We start from the raw sequence: 23,198 nt of genomic DNA, 5'->3' as shown, positions 1-23,198 counted from the left end.
AGACAGAGGCGAGACAGGTGAACCCAACTCCATCTGCTGGAGGTAGACAGATTCGGATCAGCGCCGGCCGGGAACGCACACGCATGTGTGAGAACGTCCGTTTGTCTCGTGCCTGATCGATGTGGAGCAGTTGCCCATTAAAATCCGTCTGTCTGAAGCTTATGACTCGTGTGCATATATCTCCAAGCTATGAGGCACATCTCCTGCAGACAGCTTAAGTGGGTAACATGGGACTCACCTCTCCACACAACACAGTGGTGACATGGTTTCATAAACACTACCCCTCATCCAGCCACCCACATAAACACACACACAAAACATACAAGTAAAGCAGTATACAACTAATATGCGCACTTAGTCACACACACACTCACACACACACACACACACACACACACACACACACACACACACACACACACACACACACACACACACACACACACACACACACACACACCCTCGCCTGCTCCGTCAGCTCCACTGACAGCATTAATGAGTTTCTTTTCCCCTCCTCTCAGCCTACGACAACTGGCACCCACTCCAGGGGATTTTTCGGGACTGAATTGTGGTCATTAATCACAATCTAGGGCAACACAGTGCCATCTCACATGTGGGTTTGCACGTGTGTGTTTGTGTGTGTGTGTGTGTGTGTGGCTATCAGAGACTTGATCACCGGGGGGACAGCCAAACTACATGAGAAAGGGGGTAACAGGGAGAATGTGAAATCTACACCAGCGCCTACACCAGGGCGCCTCTCTCTAGGTGAAACAACTATCCCACCCAACCGGCAAGAACCACTTTGGGAGACCTTCTCTGTTTACCTTCTCAGCAAGTGGTACAGTAGGGGGTGATCAAGATCACGTATGCTAATGTGCCCCAAATGCTTTGGTAAAAGATCCTGTCACATCACACTCAAAGAACCACAGCACGCTTGCTATTCACAGGGGTGGGTAATGAGACGACGGTATCGTTATCACAATGAATTAGGTCACGCTGGGCTTTCCCGCGCACGACGCGGGTATATGTCTAAAACAGTGACCAGCTGCACGCTTCATTCAAAGAGAAAAACTGTACTCAGTTCTTTATTTGTCACTACTATTTCTTGGGTGCATTTGGTCTGTTCAAACTTGTCTGCAAACCTGACAACAATGAAACTGTGTGATGCATCATCTGTGCCCCAGCCCTTTACCATTCACACATTACTTTCCAGAATAAATGACACGAATGGCCGATTTCATCAAAAGATTCAATCAGCACAAAAAATTACAGAGAACAGACATGAATCCAGCGCATGAACGGCACCATCTGTGTACTGCTACTGTTGCGTAACTACTGGGCCACAATTGTGTGTGCGTCTGTTGTGTAAGGTCAAGGGGCAAGGCACTGTGACTCCGCCTCCTTTCTCTCTGGTCTCCATCTTTCTCGTCTCGTCCATCATCCTCCTCTATCGGACAGCTGGCCTGGCTTCTTTTTCCTCTGATTTTTTTGTTTTGTTTTGTTCCCGAGCATTTTTTCCCTCTGCCTCCACTGAGGCCCCTAGCCCCCAGCTGACCAAGGGCACCAGGGAAATCATCTCTGGGGCTGATCAGGGGTCTCACCCTCCAGAGCACTCGCTAATCCATATGAATTCATGCTAATATAAAAACACACACATACACACACACACACACACACACAGCATGGGGCTAGGCCTTCTAAAACCATTCTCCCTTGGGAACGTGAGGCAAATTACACAGCCACCAAAACTCAGGATGAAACGTATGATACATGACATGCAGCACGAGCTCTCACACTTATGCTCATCTATACACACAGAATACACATGCTACTGTACATATGTGAGGAAGCATCAATCTGTGTGCCCTCCTAGTTTGACAAACAATCTAGATGTGTTATAATAACCAGATATCATACAATCAAATAAAAAACCACGATGACAGTACAAAGAATTGTTTAAGACTATAACTACATCAGACCCACGAGAATTCAAGAACAATGGGGCATTTATGATGTCTGGCTCTAATGTTCGACAAGAAGTCTTGGCCTGCAATCGACATTCCAATTCTGGTGTTCAATAGGGTTGGGGTCAGAAGTCTGTACTAGCCACTGAAGTTCCCCCACACAAAACTCATCAAACCATGTCTTTATGCACTTTGCTTGTCACACAAGAACAGAAAACCGTTGCTACAAAGCTGGAAGCACATCACTGTGTGAAATGTCTTTGCATGTTGTAGCATTAACATGACCCTTCTCTGGAATCAGGAATCTACCCAAGCTCTAAAAAACAGCCCCAGACAGTTACTGTCCTTCCACACACTCTACTGCTGGCACTATGCAGCACAGTTCATCCATCAGACTACCAGATAGTGAAGTGTGATTCATCACTCCAGAGAACATGTTTGCACTGCTCCAGTGGCAGTGTGCTCACACTACTCCTGCCAGCGCTTGGCATTGCGTATAGTGAGCACAGGCTTGTCTTAGGCAGCATACAATAACAGAGCCACATTTAAAGTCACTGAGCTCTTCAGCATGACTATTCTACAGCCACTGTTTGTCCATCCATGGCTAAAGCATAGCTAGGTGCTTGATCTTATACAGCTGTTAGCAGTGTCTGAAACACCTGAACTCAGTTATTAGGAGTGGTGTCCACAAAATACTTGGTGTTGTATTTATAGATATACACTATATTTAGCCATTCACTTCAACTTCATGATTTTGGAAAATTTGCAGAAAACTGGAACTAACCTTCTAATAGTGAACTTACAAGTAAAACCATAGTAAAGGTGTCTATTTTATAAGGAAATAATTTACTCCAGTGGTTCTGACTGCAGAAAGGCACCATAACCAGCACACTGTCAAGTCTGTTAATCTGCACAGCTCACACATTCCAAAGTTAGCAGGTCACAATAAACTTTACACCAAATTCCTAATAAATGAAAATAGATAACAACCTTTATTCTTTCCTAGGTAATATCCATTTTAAACAGCTCAGCTGCTCAGTAGATTTAAATAGTTTTATGCTGCTATGACAGATAAGAAATGGGAGTTATTTCTGCCACCAGTAAAAAGTCACACAATGTACTCTTCTTTCATTTTCCCCCCAAATATTCACAATTCATGCCTGTATACAACAAATGCCTTATATTTTCCAAAAAAAAAAAAAAAATACTCCTACAAAGAGCTTCTATCTCCAGCACACGCAAGCACACACACAAGCCAAATTCAGTGCTAGCAGTCTTACATACTACTGAACTACAGCCACTTTCCCTGACCTGGACATAACAAGGGTCAAGCACTGAGTCCAGGAGCAGAGCCAGTCTGCCAGTCTCCCTGCTCAGACTGGCCCTGTGTCGAGCGACATATGGAAAACAGCACAGCTAGAATAACGATAAAGCAGACCAGCGGAAGGGCAGAAGCAGGCTCAGCCATGTCCACCCTGACGGTCGGGGCAAATGGCTGCCAGAGCAGTGGCAGACAGGGCCTGAAACTGAGAGCGAGAGACACGAGGAGTGAGAGAGAGAGAGAAATGCAGAGAGACAGAGATAGACAGTATTGATGAAGCACTAACCTGTGGTTTAGTATGCTACATTACCTGTCACATGCTATTCAGCTACATTAATCACACTATTCACACAAGCCACAGTAACCACACAAACCACACTAGTCACACAAATCCCCAGAACAACAGAGTTATTTAGAGCCCTTTGTAAAGCTAGCAAAATCCTTGTTTAAAAAAAAAAGAAAAAAAAGTTTACTTCAAAATTTACTTGTAGTTTTACTGAAATAACCAAAAGGTTTTAGGTTTCTTTTTCCAGACTGTTATTTTTTTCCCAGGTAGCATGCTGTTCCTGTCTGTGAGTTAAAAATTCATTTAGAGTCCCTTGTTTCCTAGAAAGTCACTATTTCATATGCAAAACCAAATCTTTCATATTCAAAAACTCAGAGAGTCAGCGCTGGAGGTAAACAAGTTAACACTCAGGATGAATCACAGGATGGGTAACTTCACCTTGAAGCATAAAAAGACATTTCTGATGGTCATGCTGCATGGTTTTGAGAACAAGCACGCAACACTGACATCAAAACACAATGCTAATGACAAGCAGATGTACTGATGCATAGCATGGACATGTATAGATGCGTGTAGGTTCGTGTGTGTGTGCGTGCACGCATGTGGGCGCTTGTGTGTGTGCGTACGTGCATGTGAGTGTGTGAGAAGCCAAAGTGACAAACAGAACTGATGGGTTCGCGAAGTCTCAGCCATGTGGAAGAATGGAATGTTCCACCCAAGTTCAAGGCTGCAGCTCAGCAACAATAAAGACACCGGAAGCATCTAAGACCACCAACACATGGTAGTCACATTTCACATTATCGCCCTCCTCCCCCTCTCTCCCTCTATCTATTCTTTTTCTTTCATCTTCCCTTTCTTCACCAGAGACCACCATGCACCATTCCAGCTCTGCCTGTGCAGATAATGAGAACGCGCTTTCATCATGTGTGTGTATTGGGATGTAATAGGACAGAACGCCACGTCCACCCCAACAGCAGCAGCAAATAAATAAATAAAGCGACAAAAACAAAATCACTTGCACAAATGATTCTCACTGCTCCTGTGCTGTCACACACATGCTCTCACGCACTCTCACGCATGACCTCACACACATGCACAGGCGCAAACATGTCCAGATTGAGCTGCAGATGAAAGAGCCACTGTGGCCTTTTTTGCGAAACCCCCCCCCCCCCCCCCCCCGCCCCGCCTCTCACATTCCAACCCGGCAAGCAACTCCGTCTAATTGGTTCCTGTGGAATTCCGACTGGGCCTTGAGCGCCCACAGCGTTCCGTATCTTGCCGAGGCTTTTAACCCTCTGCGTCCACTTCAGGTGCATCGTCCCCACGTGACAAAGGGACCAATCAAAGAAACCGTTCAAACAGACTGTTCGAGAGCCGGTCTGTTCATCACCAGCTAATATGTGAGAACAAGACGTTTAACAACACTGGAGGACCAAGGAGTGCAAGATGCACTCCGTCAGAGGGCAGCCGTTACGGAACGCCGACCGTTCAGACCAGCTTTAACTAAGCTGAACAATCTGGGATAAAGACTCAGACTTCGGGTGGACGGTGATGACATCCGTGGTGACAACGTCCGTGGGACAAGGTCAGGGTCAGATGTGCCGTGGACCACGTGAGACAAAGCTCCGTGCGGGAAAGAGAGTTTACGCCTGCTGGCCGGGCACCAGAGAAACATGGAACAGCTGAAAGAGATCTCACGGCGGCGTGACAAATCTGCAGCGCTTGGGGAGCGCGCAGAGGCAGGGATGTGCCGCGTGCGCACGGACCCCGGACGGGAGGAAGCCGGCTTTTCCGCCCACAGCCAGAGCCGAGGTCACCGTCAGTGGGGGTTGGGAACAGGAGGAGCATTCTGCCCCAGTGACACTTCCCCCCTCCCTGTCCTACAGTGACCTATGACCCTGCCATCATGGTGTAAAGACTGAGATGGGAGAAGGCGCTAGGAGAAAAGAAGGTGGAGGTTGGGGAGGGAGAGAGAGGAACCGAAGAAGCAGACCACAAAAGCGGGCGGGGACAAGGGAGTAGGAAAGCCTGTCAATCAAAGGAGGTTTGAGACGATGTGGTTGCCTGGGTGACAGCCGATGCCTGGCTCACGATCACTGCCAACGGTAACCCCCTACACACAAACCTGACCCTCAACATGCTACACCCTGGAACTAGCCCAACAAATCGCACCACGGCCCACTATAGTCTCAAACCGATACAGCCAAGCCTCTGCTTCCAGCTCAGGAATACACCATTGACTGCCCACCACACACAGCTGTGGGGTTAGTTGCAGCCTTTCTCAGCCTCTTCTTCCTCCCCCTCTCACATTTACACTGCTCTCCCAGTTCGGGCAAACTATCCAGCACCCGAGGAACACAGGAAGAGGGTGATTTTTATTGGTGGATAATTTGGTCTCCATAAAGCAAGTTTAACTGCGCTAGTTGCTGTAAAGGAGACGTTTTGTGTAACACAGCTGAGAGGCAGGGACAGTGAACAAGCCCAGGGTTTATTTGGTGGGGTTCGGGCTAAGATATTTGCCTGTGGGGCCATACCATGGGAATACACACCAAGTTACAGGTATCATGGATGAATTGGTTTTCAAAAACACACACACCCCCACATGTACATAAAGACACACAAAAGTGCTCCTTCTCTCTCTCTCTCTCTCTCTCTCTCTCTCTCTCTCTCTCTCTCTCTCTCTCTCTCTCTCTCTCTCTCTCTCTCTCTCTCTCACACACACACACACACACACACACACACACACACACACACACACACACAGAAGGTCAAACACCAGAAGGATTTCACCAGAGGAATGCAAAGAAAGCTGCAGCCACACACAGAATCCATGCGTGCACACACAGACACACACACACACACACTCACACACCCACACACCCACACACACACACACACAGAGACATACACACACAGAGACATACACACACACACCCACCCACCCACACACACACACACACACACACACACACACACACACACTCACCCACACAAGCACACAGAAACACACACACATAAAAGCAGCTCTAAAATCCAGTAACGGAAAAGTTGTTCCGTCTCAGTCTGACATGTGACCTTTTCTTTGACCTTGCCCCACTCATCTCTGACCTCTATTACTGTGGAATCCTCCCCAGTGAGCCCTAAATCACACCCTTTAGCTGGGCAGGAGGGACCCTTCCCCCAATCTTCAGAAAGTCAGGGGTGGTCCGGAACAAGACGGAATACATTACCCCCCTGTGCCCCCAAACACAGAGCACCCATGAAAGCCCCCTCATCAAAAATGGAAACCCAAGGTCACGGTTAAGACCCCTCATGTCACCAAACCTGCCCAACAGCACATACTCCCCATCTGTGGGTTACATAAATGTTATTTTCACATGCTAATATTGATGCAAGCCTTGCTATCATTTTAATAGCAAATGATAGATGCTATGCGAGCATGTCTTAGCATGTCTTAGTGACTCGGCTGTGCCGCCCGCCTTCCGTATGGCAGCAGTGAATGTGGAATGAAGGAGCGCCTCGGAGTGATGAGATGCCGGTGGAATTTAAAATGGTGCACCCTCTGTTCCCTCAAGAGCCGGGAGCGGTTCAGGAGGGACTGGGAGCACTGGGAGCACTGGAAGCGCTAGGAGCGACAGCTGCTCGTCCCATCCCTCTCCAGAACCTGTCAGTCAACACCACGGCTGCACAACCTTTTTTTTTTTTTTTTAAAGAGGAGTAGAGAAAAAGAGTGAAAAAGGGAGGTATAGTCGGAAAGAAAGAAGACGGACAGAAAAGTTGGTGGAAGATGAATAAGAGTGAGGTGCACCAAGCCTTTCTCCATGAGTGAAGCCTGGCTAAAATTAGCCATTTCTAGCTTGAGTTCGTCTAGCTAGGCTACTCCTCGCTGTGAAACTAAGCAGCTGAGAACGTAATAAATACAAAACACATTTATGACTGGGTCTGAAAGTTCATTCTGGCAATTCTAAGCAATTACTTTCTGACATGGTACCAGTGGTATGGTGCGTTCCTACATTTAATTGAGGTGAACCTACAGCAACCAGGGCTGTTCACACAGCCTGACCACTTAAAGCACTTAGGTCAGTATAACTACTCACAGGCCACTGAAGTCATCAGGTAAGACATTGAACACCAGCGGCCAGCTAGCCAAGCACCGCAACACGGGAAGAAAAATCGATGTGTAATTTGTTTGCCCTGATACAGTCCGATTGAAATCCGTGTCACTGTCAAAGGTGATGTCTTCTAGCAGGTTGGCATGTTCTACTACACGTTCTTTGTGCTTGTATGACTCTTGTTTTTGTGCACAGACCCCAAACAAACTGCATCTACAGGAAAGGAGAGAGCTGTCTCGAGCTTCCTCCTCACACAGCTCCAGCGAGAAAGCAGGGAAAATACTGGCAGATGCTTCTGTATCTCTGGACCTGCTCTAATTTCAGTCTCCCTCCCCCCTCGCTCTGTCTGTCTCTCTCTCTCTCTACATCATGTTAGTTCAATTCAAACCTTCTAGCCCCCTCCTTTCCCCCGAGACTGTCCTTTGCTGCTTGACCGTTGCTGTATTTTCTTTATCAGTGATATAATTTTTCACTTTGCTACCAATATATGACATTTCCCCTGACTACAAAGCATTCCGCTGCTATGAATCAGACCCCCATGATCACAGCAAACTGTGTATGTCATTATGCTACTTATTCTCTGATACCACAGAGTTGGGGATAACAGAGGCCTGGCACTTATCCAGGGACAGAGAAGCACATGAGAGACGTTATCAACCAGCAGGAGACCACAGCATCAAGCAGCCCTACCCCCTGACTAGCTCAGCCATGCTACAGTATCATCTCTGGCAATCTCGCAGCAAAAGAAGCAGAGCGAAAAGACAGAGAAGACAGCGATGGTGCAAAGAAGAGAGGGAGGCTGGCGTGCGAGAGAGATTGAAACTCAGCACAAGGCTGGAAAGGCTGACGGAGAGTCCAAACTCCGCAGCTGACAAGATAAGGTGGTGAGGAACGTCAGTGGGGGAAAAAGGATTTTAAAAAGGTTCACACTGAACAATGGGCTGCTAAAGTGCCGTTCTTTTTCCTTTTGATGGACACCGACCACACCCTCGGGACATAGTCGCCCTGTCGAGTCACGTGACCAGCTTTGAGCGCTTCAACATGCTGTTTACAAGCAAAGCAGCATAAACAATGCCTTTGTATGTTTTTATATGGAAAACCGACTAGAGCACTATTTTTAGTGTCATTTTATATTCTCAGTGGACTGCTTTTTCAGACAGTACGTCTGGGTCTCCTTCATGAAGGTTGTCTGTGGAGAAATGGACTCTGGAGAGACTTGGTTTACTCTGTATTAAGTAAAACACAAGCCTAATGAATGACTTTTCTTCCCGGTTATCTGTCCTTCTCTGCCACTGCTTTGTTCTTTACTTTTACACAGAGATGTTCTGTCTACACCTGAACGTCCAGTGAGAGCTCTAGGCCAGTATAACAGTGTCTTCCAGACAGGTGTTACTCTGGGCCTCCAGACAAAGAAAATGAAGATTTACAGGTGACTGATGAAGACAAGACAGTCAGAATCAGGTGAGCCAAAGGGTACAGGGAGACTGACAGAGGATAGAGAGAGAGAGAGAGAGAGAGAGAGAGAGAGAGAGAGACTTTCCCTTATCCTTCTTGCATCTGGCTATATTTTGAAGTCTATAAGTCAACACATTGTTCTGGAAGATTTGCCTACTACAGAGTGGTGTTTATTTGTGAAGTCTAGGCCATCAAACACATCACTGTGCTGATTTTGAGTGTCTGCTTAAGGTGCGACAGATTTAGAGAATTTGAATCACCAGGTACCAAACAATGCTCAACCATTAAAAAAAAAATGTCAATCAACTCAAGCAAATTTCTCAGTTAACTGTTCGCACCTATTGCCTCAACCCGCACACCCTCTCATCCCACCCAGATGTGCCAGTTCATGATCCTACCTAACCTGGACCAACAAAGTTCAGCAAACTGACCTTCTCAACCAACACAGATGAGCAAGTTGCCTGCCTTGACTAACCCAGCTGAGCAAACTCATCAGCTCGATTAGATCATAAACTGTGTGCTGATCTGCAGAAAAGCAATCTACTCCAACTGATGAAACAGTCTGCAATTTAAACCTGCAAAAACATTTAAACTGGTGTGATTAGCCACCCGCTTCTATTCAAGTGCTGCATTCCCCCTCACAATCCCCTCTTTCACACTCTCTTCTTTTTTCTTTTTTTCTGCCTAAACTACTTCAGTCCTGATTCTGCAAATCCCAACACAGGACAGCCCTGGTCAATTACACCACGAAATGCTCGGCAGGACGGCCAAAGGAGGAGAGAAGGTAAATTCTAACTTAACAAAGCTTAAACTCTTTCCAATTACTTTTAAAGAATGGGACAAAAGCTTGTGCTATCAGTGGATCCCCAAAAGCTTTTGGGTGACTGAGGCTTTTTTGACTGGTTGCTAAGCGACAAGAGTGGGCGGGGAGGTAGAAGCTGGGAGGTGTGGAATAGCACCGCTCAGTGCACCCTACTATCCCAGTGCTTCATTCAGATGATGAAAAGCTTCCTGAGACCAAGCTAATGAGGGGAGAGAGAGAGAGAGAGAGAGAGAGAGAGAGAGAGAGAGAGAGAGAGAGACTGAAAACAGCACCTAGGGAAAGTCAAAGAGGACAAAAATCCATGAAAGAAATAACTTTTACAGATCAGTGTTTCCTGAAAAGGCTGGGCACTGGAGACAGCCCGGACTGAGCGGTTCATGCCCAAGAAAATGGAAGCAGGATTTACGAAGGAAAGCAGGCATGTGTGTGGAGGGTGTGGATGGGGCTGGGTGAGGGCCATGCATGCAGGCTGCAGGAGAGCCCTCGCTAATCACAGCTTGTTCTTTGCCATTCTCACCAGTGTTACAAGGGGTCCCGTAATGGCCCATATTACCCGGTGGTACAAATTGATCAAGAGCACAAAAACAAGAAGAAGAAAAAAAGGAAAAAAGAATGGAGACTGAAGCAGGGAGCGACAGACAAAGTAAAAGCCCTTTGATATAGAGGGAGGCCAAGGAGTAGATCTGTGTCACTGCACTCAGCACAGGAGAAAGGGCCCGGCTCCTGGGCGTCGGCACGCCACAGAAAGCCTGAAAGAGCTTGTGGGGGGTGGAGAGGACGAGCGTGGGGAGGAGGGAGGCCTCCTAAATGCTAAATACGCCCGGCTGGTGGTGGGCCTTCAGGCTGAGTGGGGGCCACCATGCCAGATACACGCCTGGCAGCTTGCGGGCGCGCCGAGCAGGGACGGGCACGGTAGACCCAGCACTGCCCAGGGGGAGGATGGGTAAAGTTAACCCCGCGCGGCCCAGGCAGAGGCAGTAGTTCACTGCGGTATCTAAGAACACTTCACATTTTACACTTTCTTTATAGTTTCCGAGTGAGTTTTTACAGTTTGTGGAATAGGACGAGCAGGATGTGTCAAAGAGGAAACATGCTTCGTCTTTTTTCATCTCCTCCGCTGCCCTCTCCGCTCCTCCCCTTTCATCTCCTTAAAGAGGAACTGCTCGCTCTTTTGATGTTGTGTCGCGTCGCCTGCTATGACCACCCACACTGGGACGCAGCAGCTCACACACCCTCACGCCGTGAGGAAAAGAGGTAGCACACAAAGGAGAGGTAGGGAATCAGCAGGGAGGAGAATGACGCGTTGTCCGCGGCTTTTTAAAAAAAAAGGAAATATGGATTTTGCTTCATGTTCCAACAATGCCCAGGGTGGGAGGTACACGGGCCTTACAGAGCGCAGTGATCTAAAGATCAGAGCTCATCTCCAGCAGAACACCTGGAGGGCCCATTAGAGGCTCATTGATTGGACACAGTGGAGACAATCAGGGACAATCTCGCCTCGCGTCCTCGCCGGCATCAACAGCGGCTGCCCGACGCGATCACAGCCGCGGTGGGGGCCTTTGTTTGAGTCACAAAAGAGACGGCCCTGTCAGATAAAGGGGCACACAGAAGAGATCAGCGATGATGCTTGGAGGGTTCCTGGGGAAAAGGGGCCAGGGAGGTGTGCGCCTCTCTAGGGGGCGCGCTCACTGCTGATCCTGGAATGGGGTAAGGGGGTCATTTACGAAGAGGCCACATCCTGAGGCACTCTTCTTCACTCAACGCTCTCATCAACCCCCTTCCTGCTCTTGCGTCAGCACGCCACACAAACACGCTCACACACAAATATGTAACACACAAAGATGCACGCACACACACAATCACCACTCCTAACATGTCTTTCACATAATTGTACATTACAGAGACCGCACTCTGCGCCCCTACCCCTCAGCCCAGGGATCAGGGGTCAAAAGGTCACAGGGCGGCCTAGAAACAGGAAACGCAAGCCCTGGCCATTATTCACAATGCATGTGCCACTAAAAAGAATTATGACCGCTGGACCAGAAAGAGGAATAATATTGGTTTTCCCAGTCTTCAACCTCCACTGCCGGACAGCCCAGTTCATTTGCTCTGAAGAGGCTCTTTCTGCTGTAATACCCTTGTCACGAGAGGCCATCATCTTTATTCATGAGCTAATAATTCCTCACCCAGATTTTCATTTTGTTGTATTTCATATCTACTTCAGATCATAATAACAATTAAATTATTCACACCGCACTGTAGTAGCTCTTCACATAATAATTCTGTCCTATCTCTCTTCCCTCCTATAATGCATCTGTTCCACACACCCCACCCCACCCCACCCCCCCCCACACACACACACCTCATCTACCGAATGCAAATTAGTCAGCTAAAAGCCACGGCGAGATGCACAGATATGTGTTAATGCAGATGACAATAATACAGAGTGAAGCTGTGGTGGCGTCAAAATGGAAAAAAAAAAAAAAAGTAAATAAATACATTTATAAAAAAAGAAAAGAAAAAAGATGATGTTCTTTGATGTGTTCCATCTACACCCAGGGGAAAAATGGCCGTGTATGCCAGCCTTTTGCCACGTGGCCGTGCTGGTCCCCTCCTCCCCAGCCTCCTCCTCTAGCCCGACGCCATGTCTGAGTGGAGGGGGCTGAGGCTGGCGGCGGACGTTGGGACTCCTCGGCGCCTGGGACAGGCTGACGGCTCTGCTGCCACTGTCCTGCTGAGACTGGAGCCGGAGTGCATGCAGCAAGCCCAGTGGCATGCTGTCTGTTCACACAGCAGCAAAGTCTCACCTCACTAGGCGTGCGTGTGCATGTGAGTGTGTGTGTGTGTGTGTGTGTCAGAGAGAGTGTGTGTGTGGTGGGGGCACCCATGTGTGCATGAGAGACTGTGTGTGTGTGCATGTATGTTTGTATACGTATATGTGTGTGGAAGATACCTTTCTTTGTCAAAGAAGGGCCAGTCAAAACTGCTGTGTGTGTTTAGTGAGTATTCAGTGATCTGGAGTCAACAGTGAGTGTTGTATGGCGAATGGTCAGAGCAGTGCCCAGGGCTGTGACTGTATGACCAAGGGTTCATGAGCCAAAGATATTCAGATATGTCCCAAATGTGATGACTAACACTGCCAGATGCGTTTTAATTAACACACCTTGTGAGTGCTTCTAACCACAGTTCTGAGCACACTGGTGGTCTCCATGCTAAACTGCACCATCCTCAGCTCCTGCTAGCAGCTCTGCAGGGCTGAGGAGACCGCCACACCTCACGTTGTCCTCTAAGGAGACCTCCACACCTCACGTTATCCTCTGCCCGTTCCCTCGCACTGGCTTTCAGACGGCGACATGCGAGAAGCTCACATGATACGAAGACCTGGCCTGGATGCCGATGCATTCTGGCAGTCACTCGGCGGGAGGGCGGGACCAGAAAGGAATGGCTCCGCCCCCTCGTTCGACAGCCATCTCGCTGGCAGCTGAGATTATCGCTGCTCCGACAAAAGAGGCTTGAAAAAGGAGCCCAGCGTGCACTGATTACACATCGGCATCCTGATACGCGGGCGCCAGATCTCGCCATATTCATCACAACCAAAGCAGCAGCATCAAAGTGTCGCACAAAAGCAGAAAAGGGAATTTACCTCCATAGAAAAGAAAGGCTGTATTGTATGAAGTGTGTGAAGCAACCAGACATAAACAGGACTCTGGATTTGCAGACTACCCAGGGCTACATTCAGATAGTTGCATGAAATGTGCAAATTCTGGTCGCTTTTCTTTGATTTAGAAAACAGGAGATGCATACAGTTAGGGATATGTATGGAAAGATCAGATCAGGGTTTACTTGTACACTTTCTAAAAGTCACACTACCTCAGTTGTCCCGTTCATTCAAACTGATGACTGCAAAATGGACAAGTATAATAGCAGATTCAAGACACAGCAAGTCTGATAGCAGATTCTGGTGTCCTCAGAGGAGACAAATGTTTGTCTTATCATTATATAACCCGAAATCTTCAAGGTGTTTAAGATTTTTAATTCACCGTTTTACTAAAATTCTTTTCTAGAGTAAATGGGTCAGGTATGAAACTTTTAAAACTGCCAAAAATGACTAATGAGATGTGTGCTGGCAGACCATCCAGACCCCCTAACCCTTCAGCAGAGATGTTTGGTTGAAGAACAGCAGCATCTCCATAGCTTCAAGTCTTGTTTGTAATAAATACATACCACCATTTTACAATAGCTATTATGTTTACTGGCACTGTTGCAGATATATGATATACATCAGATATATGTCCAAAAAACATGTAAAGGGATGTGGACGTGTCTCTATGAAGAGAGCAGTGGTAATGCAGAGATGATCGCTGTAAGGACACGTGTGCATGCACGTGTGTGTGTGTGTGCGCGTGTGTGTGTGTGTGTGTGCGTGTGTGTGTGTGTGTAGGCACGGTGCTACTTACTGGCAGCCTGTACTTTAGCCTTGCGGCTCACGACCAGCCCAAAGGAGTTCTGGGCCACGCATTCATAGTCCCCCTCATCAGACAAGCCATCAGACCTGGTCCTCTGGAAGTGGCCAATCAGAAGTGAGCCATTGGCAAACATGGAATAGTTCTCGTCCTCCAACAGAGGTGCTCCGTTCCGCCTCCACTGCGTTGTGATTGGTGGGATTCCTTCTGCCTGGCAGTGCAGCATCAGGGGTTGCTGCTGAACTGCGATGATGTCACTTGGCTCCATAGTGAAGGACAGTTCAGCTCCAGATGTAATGCCTGCAAACACACAATTTCACAAGTTATATGGTAGTCCTTTCCCAACTTCACATCACATCACATATAAGGAAACCAATAGTTATTACTCAGTAAGCCAAAGAACAACTCAGCATAAACTTCGCCCTGCATTGTCACTTCTGAAAAGCCACCTCAAATTCCAAAGTTCTCAGCATTGAGACCTACAGCTGCAAAACACTATAAGACAAATTACCACAGACTGCTCTTCAGGGATTCTTTAGAAAGTTTTTACTCAGTTCAGGTCCAACTTACTACTCGGAGTGCGCAAACAGAGATGAACATGCCTAGACCTACCATGACTAGTACATCCTCAAGATCTAATTGTTCTGACAGAAATTGAAGGAATGTGTGTGTGTGTGTGCATAAGTGCATATGCGCATACGTGCGTGTGTGTGTGTGTGTGTGTGTATAAAACCTTAACAGAAAAGAAAAGCCATCCTCAGATAGCTAATGAATGGCTGTGATCAATGTATTAAATAAGAGCTTTAACAAAGAGTGAGCAAAAAGTAAAGACTGATGGCAAGAGAATGAGAAAATGACAGACTGACAGATAGATAGACAGCCAGATAGCAGACAGGTATATACATTTCAAAAGCATGAGAGACACCTAGAGGGGGTAAAAAAACAAAAATTGAGAAAGCGCAAAGAACAATGGAAATAGAGAGCGAGAATTAAGAAAGAAATGTTTCAACACCACCAAAGGGAAAGAAAGACACAGGACAGACTTACAACAGGCAGTGGGAGTAAAGGCAAGGAGAACAGCATCAGGAAAGCTTCAGGAAAAAGGCAAGAAAGCCTCTCTCCCGCCCGCCCTCTGCCTCAGTCTCACTCCATGCATTCCGGGACTGAGTGTTACCAGCGGATGTCCTCTCTGGATGTCCCCTTTGTAGCACGCCCGAAACTCCATCTCTAACCCTGTGCCCCATCCAGCTCTAGTCAGATTGCCGAGCCCATGCGTAGGGGCCTACTGCCATCAGCACCTGATCCCCAGCCCGACTCTCAGAGGGGCAGGGCGCCTGCGCTCAGCCATAGGTTTCCTCTTGATTTGCTCGTCACTTCCCTTCACGTCGCCACATGACACTGGAGAGGATGAGAACCCTCTCCAGTGTCAGGACTGAACAAAAAGGCTCTTCTTGTCATGAGTGTTAGTGGTTGCAACGAAGGCTGAAGACAGCCACCCCTACTGGGGACTCAAACCCAGGGCTGACAGGAGGTAACTGGGAGCTTTGACCACCAGACCAAAGAGCCAGCTCCCTCACATAGCAACAAGAGCACCAATTTAACCTTCCTAAGTGACGGCCTCCGTCACAGTGGTGAACGCTTTTTAGTGCTCTATAGGGTGCCTAGTGCTTGTTGCAAAACTCTTCTGCCATGTGTGTTTGTGCACAGTAAATGTGGATGGGTGTAAATGTGTCTGTGTGTGTGTGTGTGTGTGTGTGTGTGTGTGTGTGTGTGTGTGTGTGTGTGTGTGTGTGTGTGTGTGTGTGTGTGCACCTTTCGGGATTTTGAAACAAATTTCATCACTCAAATATGCTGAAATATTTATTACAGTCAAGATGTCAAAAAAAGGAGACATTTAGGAAAGAAAAACCGTTTAGCGGGAACTGTAATGAACAGCAGACACTTCTGATCTTGTACAAAGGACATCAGAATAAAAGCTCTGACTCCTAAACCCGTTCAAATTCTTTTGAATTTGCAGTCGGGAAAACCTGTTGTCATTCAATGCCCATCACAGATCTCTGCACTCCACGTGTCACAGTACATGGGGTAGTGGCACGGCATGCTTATACAGTTCCCCACAGAGGAGCGTGTCTAGTGCAGACATGACCTTTGTCCCAGAGGTCTTAACACCAGAGACCCATGATGGCATAACTGGCTGTTTTCTCACTGGCTGGCAAAGATGGTCTCACTTTACAAGCTTATGTCGAGTGACACACTGATTAATCACGGTATCTGCTAGATCGCACAGACTCGGACAGTTAGTAAAAAAATCCGGAAGAGGTTTGCTGTTTCATCAATAGATTACTAGATTCACAGGTGTAGAGGTGCAACAGGAGAGTAGCATGAGTTGTACAGCAATAGTCCTGATTTTAACAATGGAAGAGGGGAACACTGATAACACTGAACTGAGTCAGTAATCCCCTCAAGATGAGAAAGATGGAGGAAAGGATGGAGGGAAGATAAGTGGAGAGCACAGCTGTGCACAGCAGCAAAAGCCATCCAGCAAGTCTTGCACTCACAGCTGGGTTTAAACACGCATGCACACACCCACACAAACAGCCATACACATCTGAGACGAACCAAGAGAAGTGCACCCTTGGGTTCAGCATGACTCTACTGCAGATCCAGCAGTCTTACAAAAACACGCACACACACACACACACACGCACACACACGCACACACACATGCACGCAGAGATTAGAGACTGACAACATCCTGGCTTTCCTTCAGTGTAAGAACAGCACAACTCTGAGAGAAGACAGAGATACATGTGCTATACAGAATTATCTGCAGTTACAAGAAGAATACATTTAACAGGTAATATATTAAAGCCTAAAGGCAGCAAGCACTTGCCATAGTTCCACAAATCTTTCAGGAAGGCCAACCATACTATGCAACTGTGAAAAATGTTCTAGAATACCAAAATTCTGTGATCACTGTTTTTTGTTTTGGTGCATGTCATGCTAAACAACATTAAAGGATTTTTTAAAAGCTTATCTCACTATGCGCTGCTTGCCTGCTTCCAGCATTCCACTCTTTATAAAATCTAGTTCCAGACCAGGACTTCAGCGGCTCTTTAAACATCACTGCATTCCTGTATGTACTTTCATCCAACAAAAGCTGACGGATGGCAGAGCACTGAGAGCCTGTCTCACTGGTCTTATGCTCTTATCCTTTCAGAGCAGCAATTCAGTCAGTCCTCCAGTCAAAATAGCAGCTCTGAAGACATCAGCCCTATAGTCCTTTATGACCTTGAGTCAGTCAGAGATACTGTGGCACATTCTCAGAGAGCTGACATGCATATACATACAAACAGATTCAAACACATGTACACATTCATACTCATCCTCAAACATCCATATTTCACTTTCAATACCAGTCACAAGTCAGAGACTTGAAGAGGGAGGTCCAGGGGTCATTGTTGTTCTCTGGCTTTCTATCTTGCGCTTTCTATTTTCTTCTATATTTTCCAGATACCACAGGCCATGCAACACATCAAGGGATCTTTGTGATATTCCATGATTTCACCTGAACAGCTCAAATCCCTTACACACACACACACACACACACACTCACATTCACTCAGGTAATTCCAGGTAATGTCACTCTGACATCCTTCTCACTCGAAGTGGCTTTTTTTTTTTTACTGTTCTTGTTTAGATGCACACAGGTTTCCAGCTCCTGTATACACTTACACCAGCTACAATCATATTACATATGTTCCTTATTACCATGCCTCAATCATGCCTTAAAATTATCCCAGCGTTAAGATAAAATATAAAGACAACAAAACATTCATCAGTCAGCCGATGGATTAGCTCATAGAGATGAAGCAGCAAATGTGATGTATTGCTATGCTTGTCTTCCTACCCCCAGATGTCCATGCAGGTAAATTATTAATCAATGGAATTCTATTTGATCTCATTAAACACAAACTTCTCCAATCCCTTGGCTCAGAGAGACTGCACTTCTCATACACACACGTGTATGCATGTGGGGGGGGGGGGGGGGGGGGAGAAAGAGAGAGATTTAAAGAATTTTTGTGTCTTGATACGATTAGGTCAAAAATAGTGAGCACCTATTATTTAACAGAACCAGTCAACATTATAACTCTTCACTTTAATGGGGATTACGCGCTTCAGTCACGTGTGTGTGCAGTTTGACACATCCCTGATATCTGACAACAGTCACAAAAAGTGAGGAAATGGCAGGTGCCCAAGCCGACAGAGAACAAACCACTCGCCTCCCTAACCTCTCCCATCAGTGAGTCTTTCACACGTGCTCCTCACATACAGCTCCACACACAAATTACAGGTATTAGGCGAGCGATCGGAGTAAATCTGTTTGAGAAAGCCCTCACGAGCCGCTAATGCACACACGTGACATTAAACACGGGAGAACGCGCACGCACCCAGCTCGCGAACGTGCCGGTTTGCAATGCAACGGGAGTAAACCTTGATTATGGCAGACTCTACTACTGGGGCCCGCGCCTCGCATGCACCGGCACGGGCTGTCAATCAGGGTGCACAAAAGGACTCGGTGAAATTAGAAAAAGGACATAGAAGCGGGCTCGAAGTTTTAATCTTTCCACGTGATCACAGGAGCAGGCTGGTAAGGCTACCGGTCCCGGCATTTACGACAACGAAGAGACGATACAAAGAGACAGTCAATCAGAGCCACTGGCAGCCCTGACAGATAATGGCCACAAAGCGCTCAGCGGAGCGAGAAACAGCCGAGGACAGCAGAAATATTTCTGCACGGGACGCACTTAAGAGTATTTAAGGTCAGCGCTTGCTTGAAATACAGGGATATGACTCGAGACGTACTATCGCCACTTTTAAGTGTCCTGTCCATCCTACCCACCTATCAGCACAATAAGCATTGCACCGTCACATTATAAACTGCAGAGATGCACGAACGCGTTCAGTGTCGAGGGACACATTAGGGTGAATCTTCAGAAACATTCAGATCTAAAAAGCACAACAAGCAAACCGAGGAAAACACGGTAGAGCCGCGCTTGTAAATGGTAACACGCGGAGAACAGCGCGTAAGCAAACGCTGCGATATTGTAAATACAGCTATCCAGCTATACAGCATTATCGCCCGCATTTCCCGTGCGGAGAGCTAAAGGAGTAGCTTAACAATAAGGCAAAACATGAGGAGAGCTCCCAGATCCTTTAATAGAAGCCCCCCCCACCCCCGGTGTGTGTGTGTGGGGGGGGGGGGGGGACTCTCAATAAAGGCACTCGGCCAAGTATAAGCATACTGTAGCAGGACACTATAGCATTTTAGATCAAGTACGGCCAAGTACATATGCACACATTAATAACGAACCACCCCCCCACCCTTCCCGTGTTACAACCAAAACGGATGACCTTGCATCCAAACACAAATATTTCTCTCTCATGTAGAGACTGGAACACGTAAAACGGTTTGTTTTAGTAAAATGTGTAAAATATAACATCATATACATTCATAAAATATACTATAAATGCAATAACTATAGGTGATAGGAACCATTTAAACTATCCAGATTTAAACAGTAAAATTGTAGTGAATAGTAGAATTGTAGAGCAGCTAAAATAACCTATGATCTATTTGTATTATTTATGACGTGACTACAGTTTATAATGCTTCATGTCAAAGATACGCTGATTAGGTGGCCCAAAGGTTCAATGTATATGACACCAAAATAAGCGCTCAAAAGGCTAAATGACACACGGACCAGCAACGTGGGTCTTCAAGTTTACGCAATCCACCAGTCGCCTCCAACTACACGCAATTCTTTCATTCTGCAATCGCTTTACGCGCACCCGTGCGCCTAAAAACAGGTAACGTGATTAATGCCACGGCCAAGTTCACGGTCAATGGGGCTGGTCAGTGAGCGCAGGGCTCCTCGACGTGGGTTAAGAGGTCTGGTCCCCAGAAATGTGCTACCCGCACGCCGCGATATTGCTGTTAATGTGTGGAAACACTTACCCACAAAGGCGATTAGACATAGTCCAAGTATGTCCCCAGCCAGGCGGCGCCGTTTGGTAGCCATTTAAAACACTTTAAAATTGTCCGTGAATGAGGAAAAAACGAAGCGAGGCGGAGAGAAACGCGGCTTTCTGGCTAGCTTGTCCAAGCTACAATTCGTGGTTCGCGGGGGTCGTATTTGCTTGCGCCATTTTGCACGTTTATCAGGATTCTGTCACCATCTCGCGCTCCGGCCCCTTTAATTCTTTCCTGTCCTCGCGCTGCTATCTCACAGCACACAGGCATCCACGTTCTCGCTTTCGGTACAAACTGCCGTTCCTCGTACCCTAGTCTCTCTCTCTCTCTCTCTCTCTCTCTCTCTCTCTCTCTCTCTCTCTCTCTCTCTCTCTCTCTCTCTCTCTCTCTCTCACTCGCTCTCTCGCTCTCTCGCTCTCTCTCTCGCTCTCACGAACAAAAGACATGGCTTGTGCAAAAGGCAGGGCAGGCATAAGGGTGCCACCATTTGCTCATGTTTGGTGGAAAGTTTTAGAGAAATTCTAAGTTCAAATATGCTAAATTAAAGCTAGTTCATGTTAAGATGAGCAAAAAAGGGTGTCTATTGTATAACTTGTACAACAATAATAAATAAAATATAATAAGCGTAAAAACCCTAATATTAATAAAAATAATAACAGTAACACTACTACTTCTACTACTATTCATCTTCTTCTTCATCATCATTATTATTATTATTATTATTATTATTATTATTATTATTATTATTATTATTATTATTATTATTGTTGTTGTTGTTGTTATTATTAACAACAACAAAAATAATGTATTGTTGTTGTATAGTAATTTTTTCCAATCTTGTAACACAGTTTTGACCAAATGATAAATTAGGCTATTTTATAGGAAAATCTGCAGTTATATCCCGAAGTCATGTATTAAACGAAAAATGTGCAAGAAACAATTGATTATATATTGTAATAAAGTAATTTAATTAATCATTCTGACTTAGTTTCACTTGACTTTCCTTTTATATTTGAACACCAGTAGAACCCATCGAGCTTGAATACTGGACCCGGTAAACAACGATTCTCTGATTCATTGGCATGCCACGTGGTGCCACACCACCCCAGGCAAGGTTGACGCCGTTTGCTTGTTTGGGAAAGTTTAGAGCCATTCAAAGTTCCAGTACACTGCAAGGGTACAATTGTATAACAACAAGAGTATGTAACAAGACTAAAAACGAATATAACCAATAATAATATTATTATTATTAGGCCTAATAATACAGTAATAACGGCATTCCCCACATTTTTGTAACAGTTTTGAACAAGATAAATTATGCTATTTTACGGGAGAATTTGCAGTTGTATTTCGAAGACCTATAGACAAGCAAGTTACAGAAATAATGAATTGTTGTAATTAATCATTCGGACTTAGTTTTAGTTTACCTTCCTTTCATTTATTTATTTTTTTAACAGCAGAAAGCCTCGACCTTGGAAAGTTGGACCCCGTTTGGTAAGCAAACGGATTCATAGGCTCCCCACGTGCTGCGAACCGCCTCAGGCTCGCGCGTGGTGGGCGTGTCAGGGATGGCACTAGCGGCGGGTGACGTTATCTGAAAACCAAACGTGAATTAAACGAGTTTAGGGGCACTTTTAGCTCTTAATTGGACAAATCATAATGGCAGAACACGGAACAGAACCTGTACCTATAGGTCACGCTAAAGTTGTGCAACGCTGCCCAGTAAACCAGCCTGTTCATGCAGCTCGGTGCGTCCGCGTATGCTGCAGAAGAGAAAAGGACACGCTATTTACAACAGAAGAGCGACATCTGGTGAGAGGAGTTACGAGGGACTGCGCAGCGAAGAATGACTTTTCTATGCAGCGTTAGTACTTTCGAATAAGATAAAGCACCGCATGTACAGAAGGAACCGCGACTGTAGCGGTTATGGGCCGGTTAGAAAATTCGCCCAGGAGCGGAGGCGAGAGGAGTTTAATGACTCTGTCAGGAGCCTTATAGGTCATGTAGGCCTATGCTTAAAGTCGATTACAGGCAATATGCCCACAGTTCTGGTAGTCCGATAATGACACGGTTTAAATAGAGCAGGCCAATTACCCAATAAATCTACCCTCGTTCTGAAATATCTTGTATGTGTAAAAGGTCTGTCTAATAATTAGACAACTTTCTGATTTAATAATCAATTTAGCTACTAATTAATTCTTTAAAAAGTGAGAGTATATGTTTATACTGTATGTGCTGTGAGACTGTGAACACTTACATGTACATTTACATTTATGGCATTTAGCTGACGCTTTTATCCAAAGCCACTTACAATTATGACTCAGTACAACTTGAGCAATTGAGGGTTAAGAGCCTTGCTCAGGGGCCCAACAGTGGCAACTTGGCAGTAACAGGGCTTGAACCAGCAACCTTCTGATTACAAGACAAAGGATATGACTATGGCCACCAACTGGGAGGGTGAGACTGGACATATATTTCCCTTCCCCACTGGCCATCCTCCAGTCTGAAATTTCTTTAAGTGTTTTGTTATTTTGACCATTAGTCATTTTCATAAAAACATGCTCTAAAATATAATATTTTTACCTGGAATTTGGAAGAATACTTTTTTTTCCCCCCCCTTCCCTACTCGCCCTCCTCTAGTCTGGGGTCCTCTACCAGAGGCCTGGGAGCTTGAGGGTCCTGTGTAGCATCTTAGCTGTTCCCAGGACGGCACTCTTCTGGATGGAGATCTCAGATGTTG

General features: G+C 46.2%; 1 protein-coding gene across 3 annotated transcripts in view; it reads right to left on the bottom strand.

Annotated features, from left to right (window-relative positions):
- igdcc3 (immunoglobulin superfamily, DCC subclass, member 3) overlaps nucleotides 1-20,799 on the bottom strand; it is a 63,074-nt gene extending 42,275 nt beyond the window's left edge. The window contains exons 1-2 of one of the 3 annotated variants that reach the window (XR_014119554.1): nucleotides 20,444-20,799; nucleotides 14,419-14,724 (exon numbers count right to left, since the gene is read on the bottom strand). Coding sequence is in view for 1 of the 3 variants with exons in the window: in XM_027008948.3 (XP_026864749.2) it covers nucleotides 14,419-14,724; nucleotides 20,444-20,507 (370 nt within the window). In the remaining 2 variants the exon portion in view is untranslated. Of the gene's footprint in view, nucleotides 1-14,418; nucleotides 14,725-20,443 lie in introns of those variants that run through there. The other 2 variants (XM_027008948.3, XM_081706242.1) reach the window with 2 other exon arrangements.
- Nucleotides 20,800-23,198: the final 2,399 nt, after the last annotated feature.

This window comes from Electrophorus electricus, chromosome 23, assembly GCF_041902795.1.
Source record: "Electrophorus electricus isolate QZ-2024a chromosome 23, ASM4190279v1, whole genome shotgun sequence".
NCBI lineage: Eukaryota > Metazoa > Chordata > Actinopteri > Gymnotiformes > Gymnotidae > Electrophorus > Electrophorus electricus.
The sequence above is the reverse complement of the archived record's forward strand: the minus strand, read 5'-3'. Positions and strand labels throughout refer to the sequence as shown.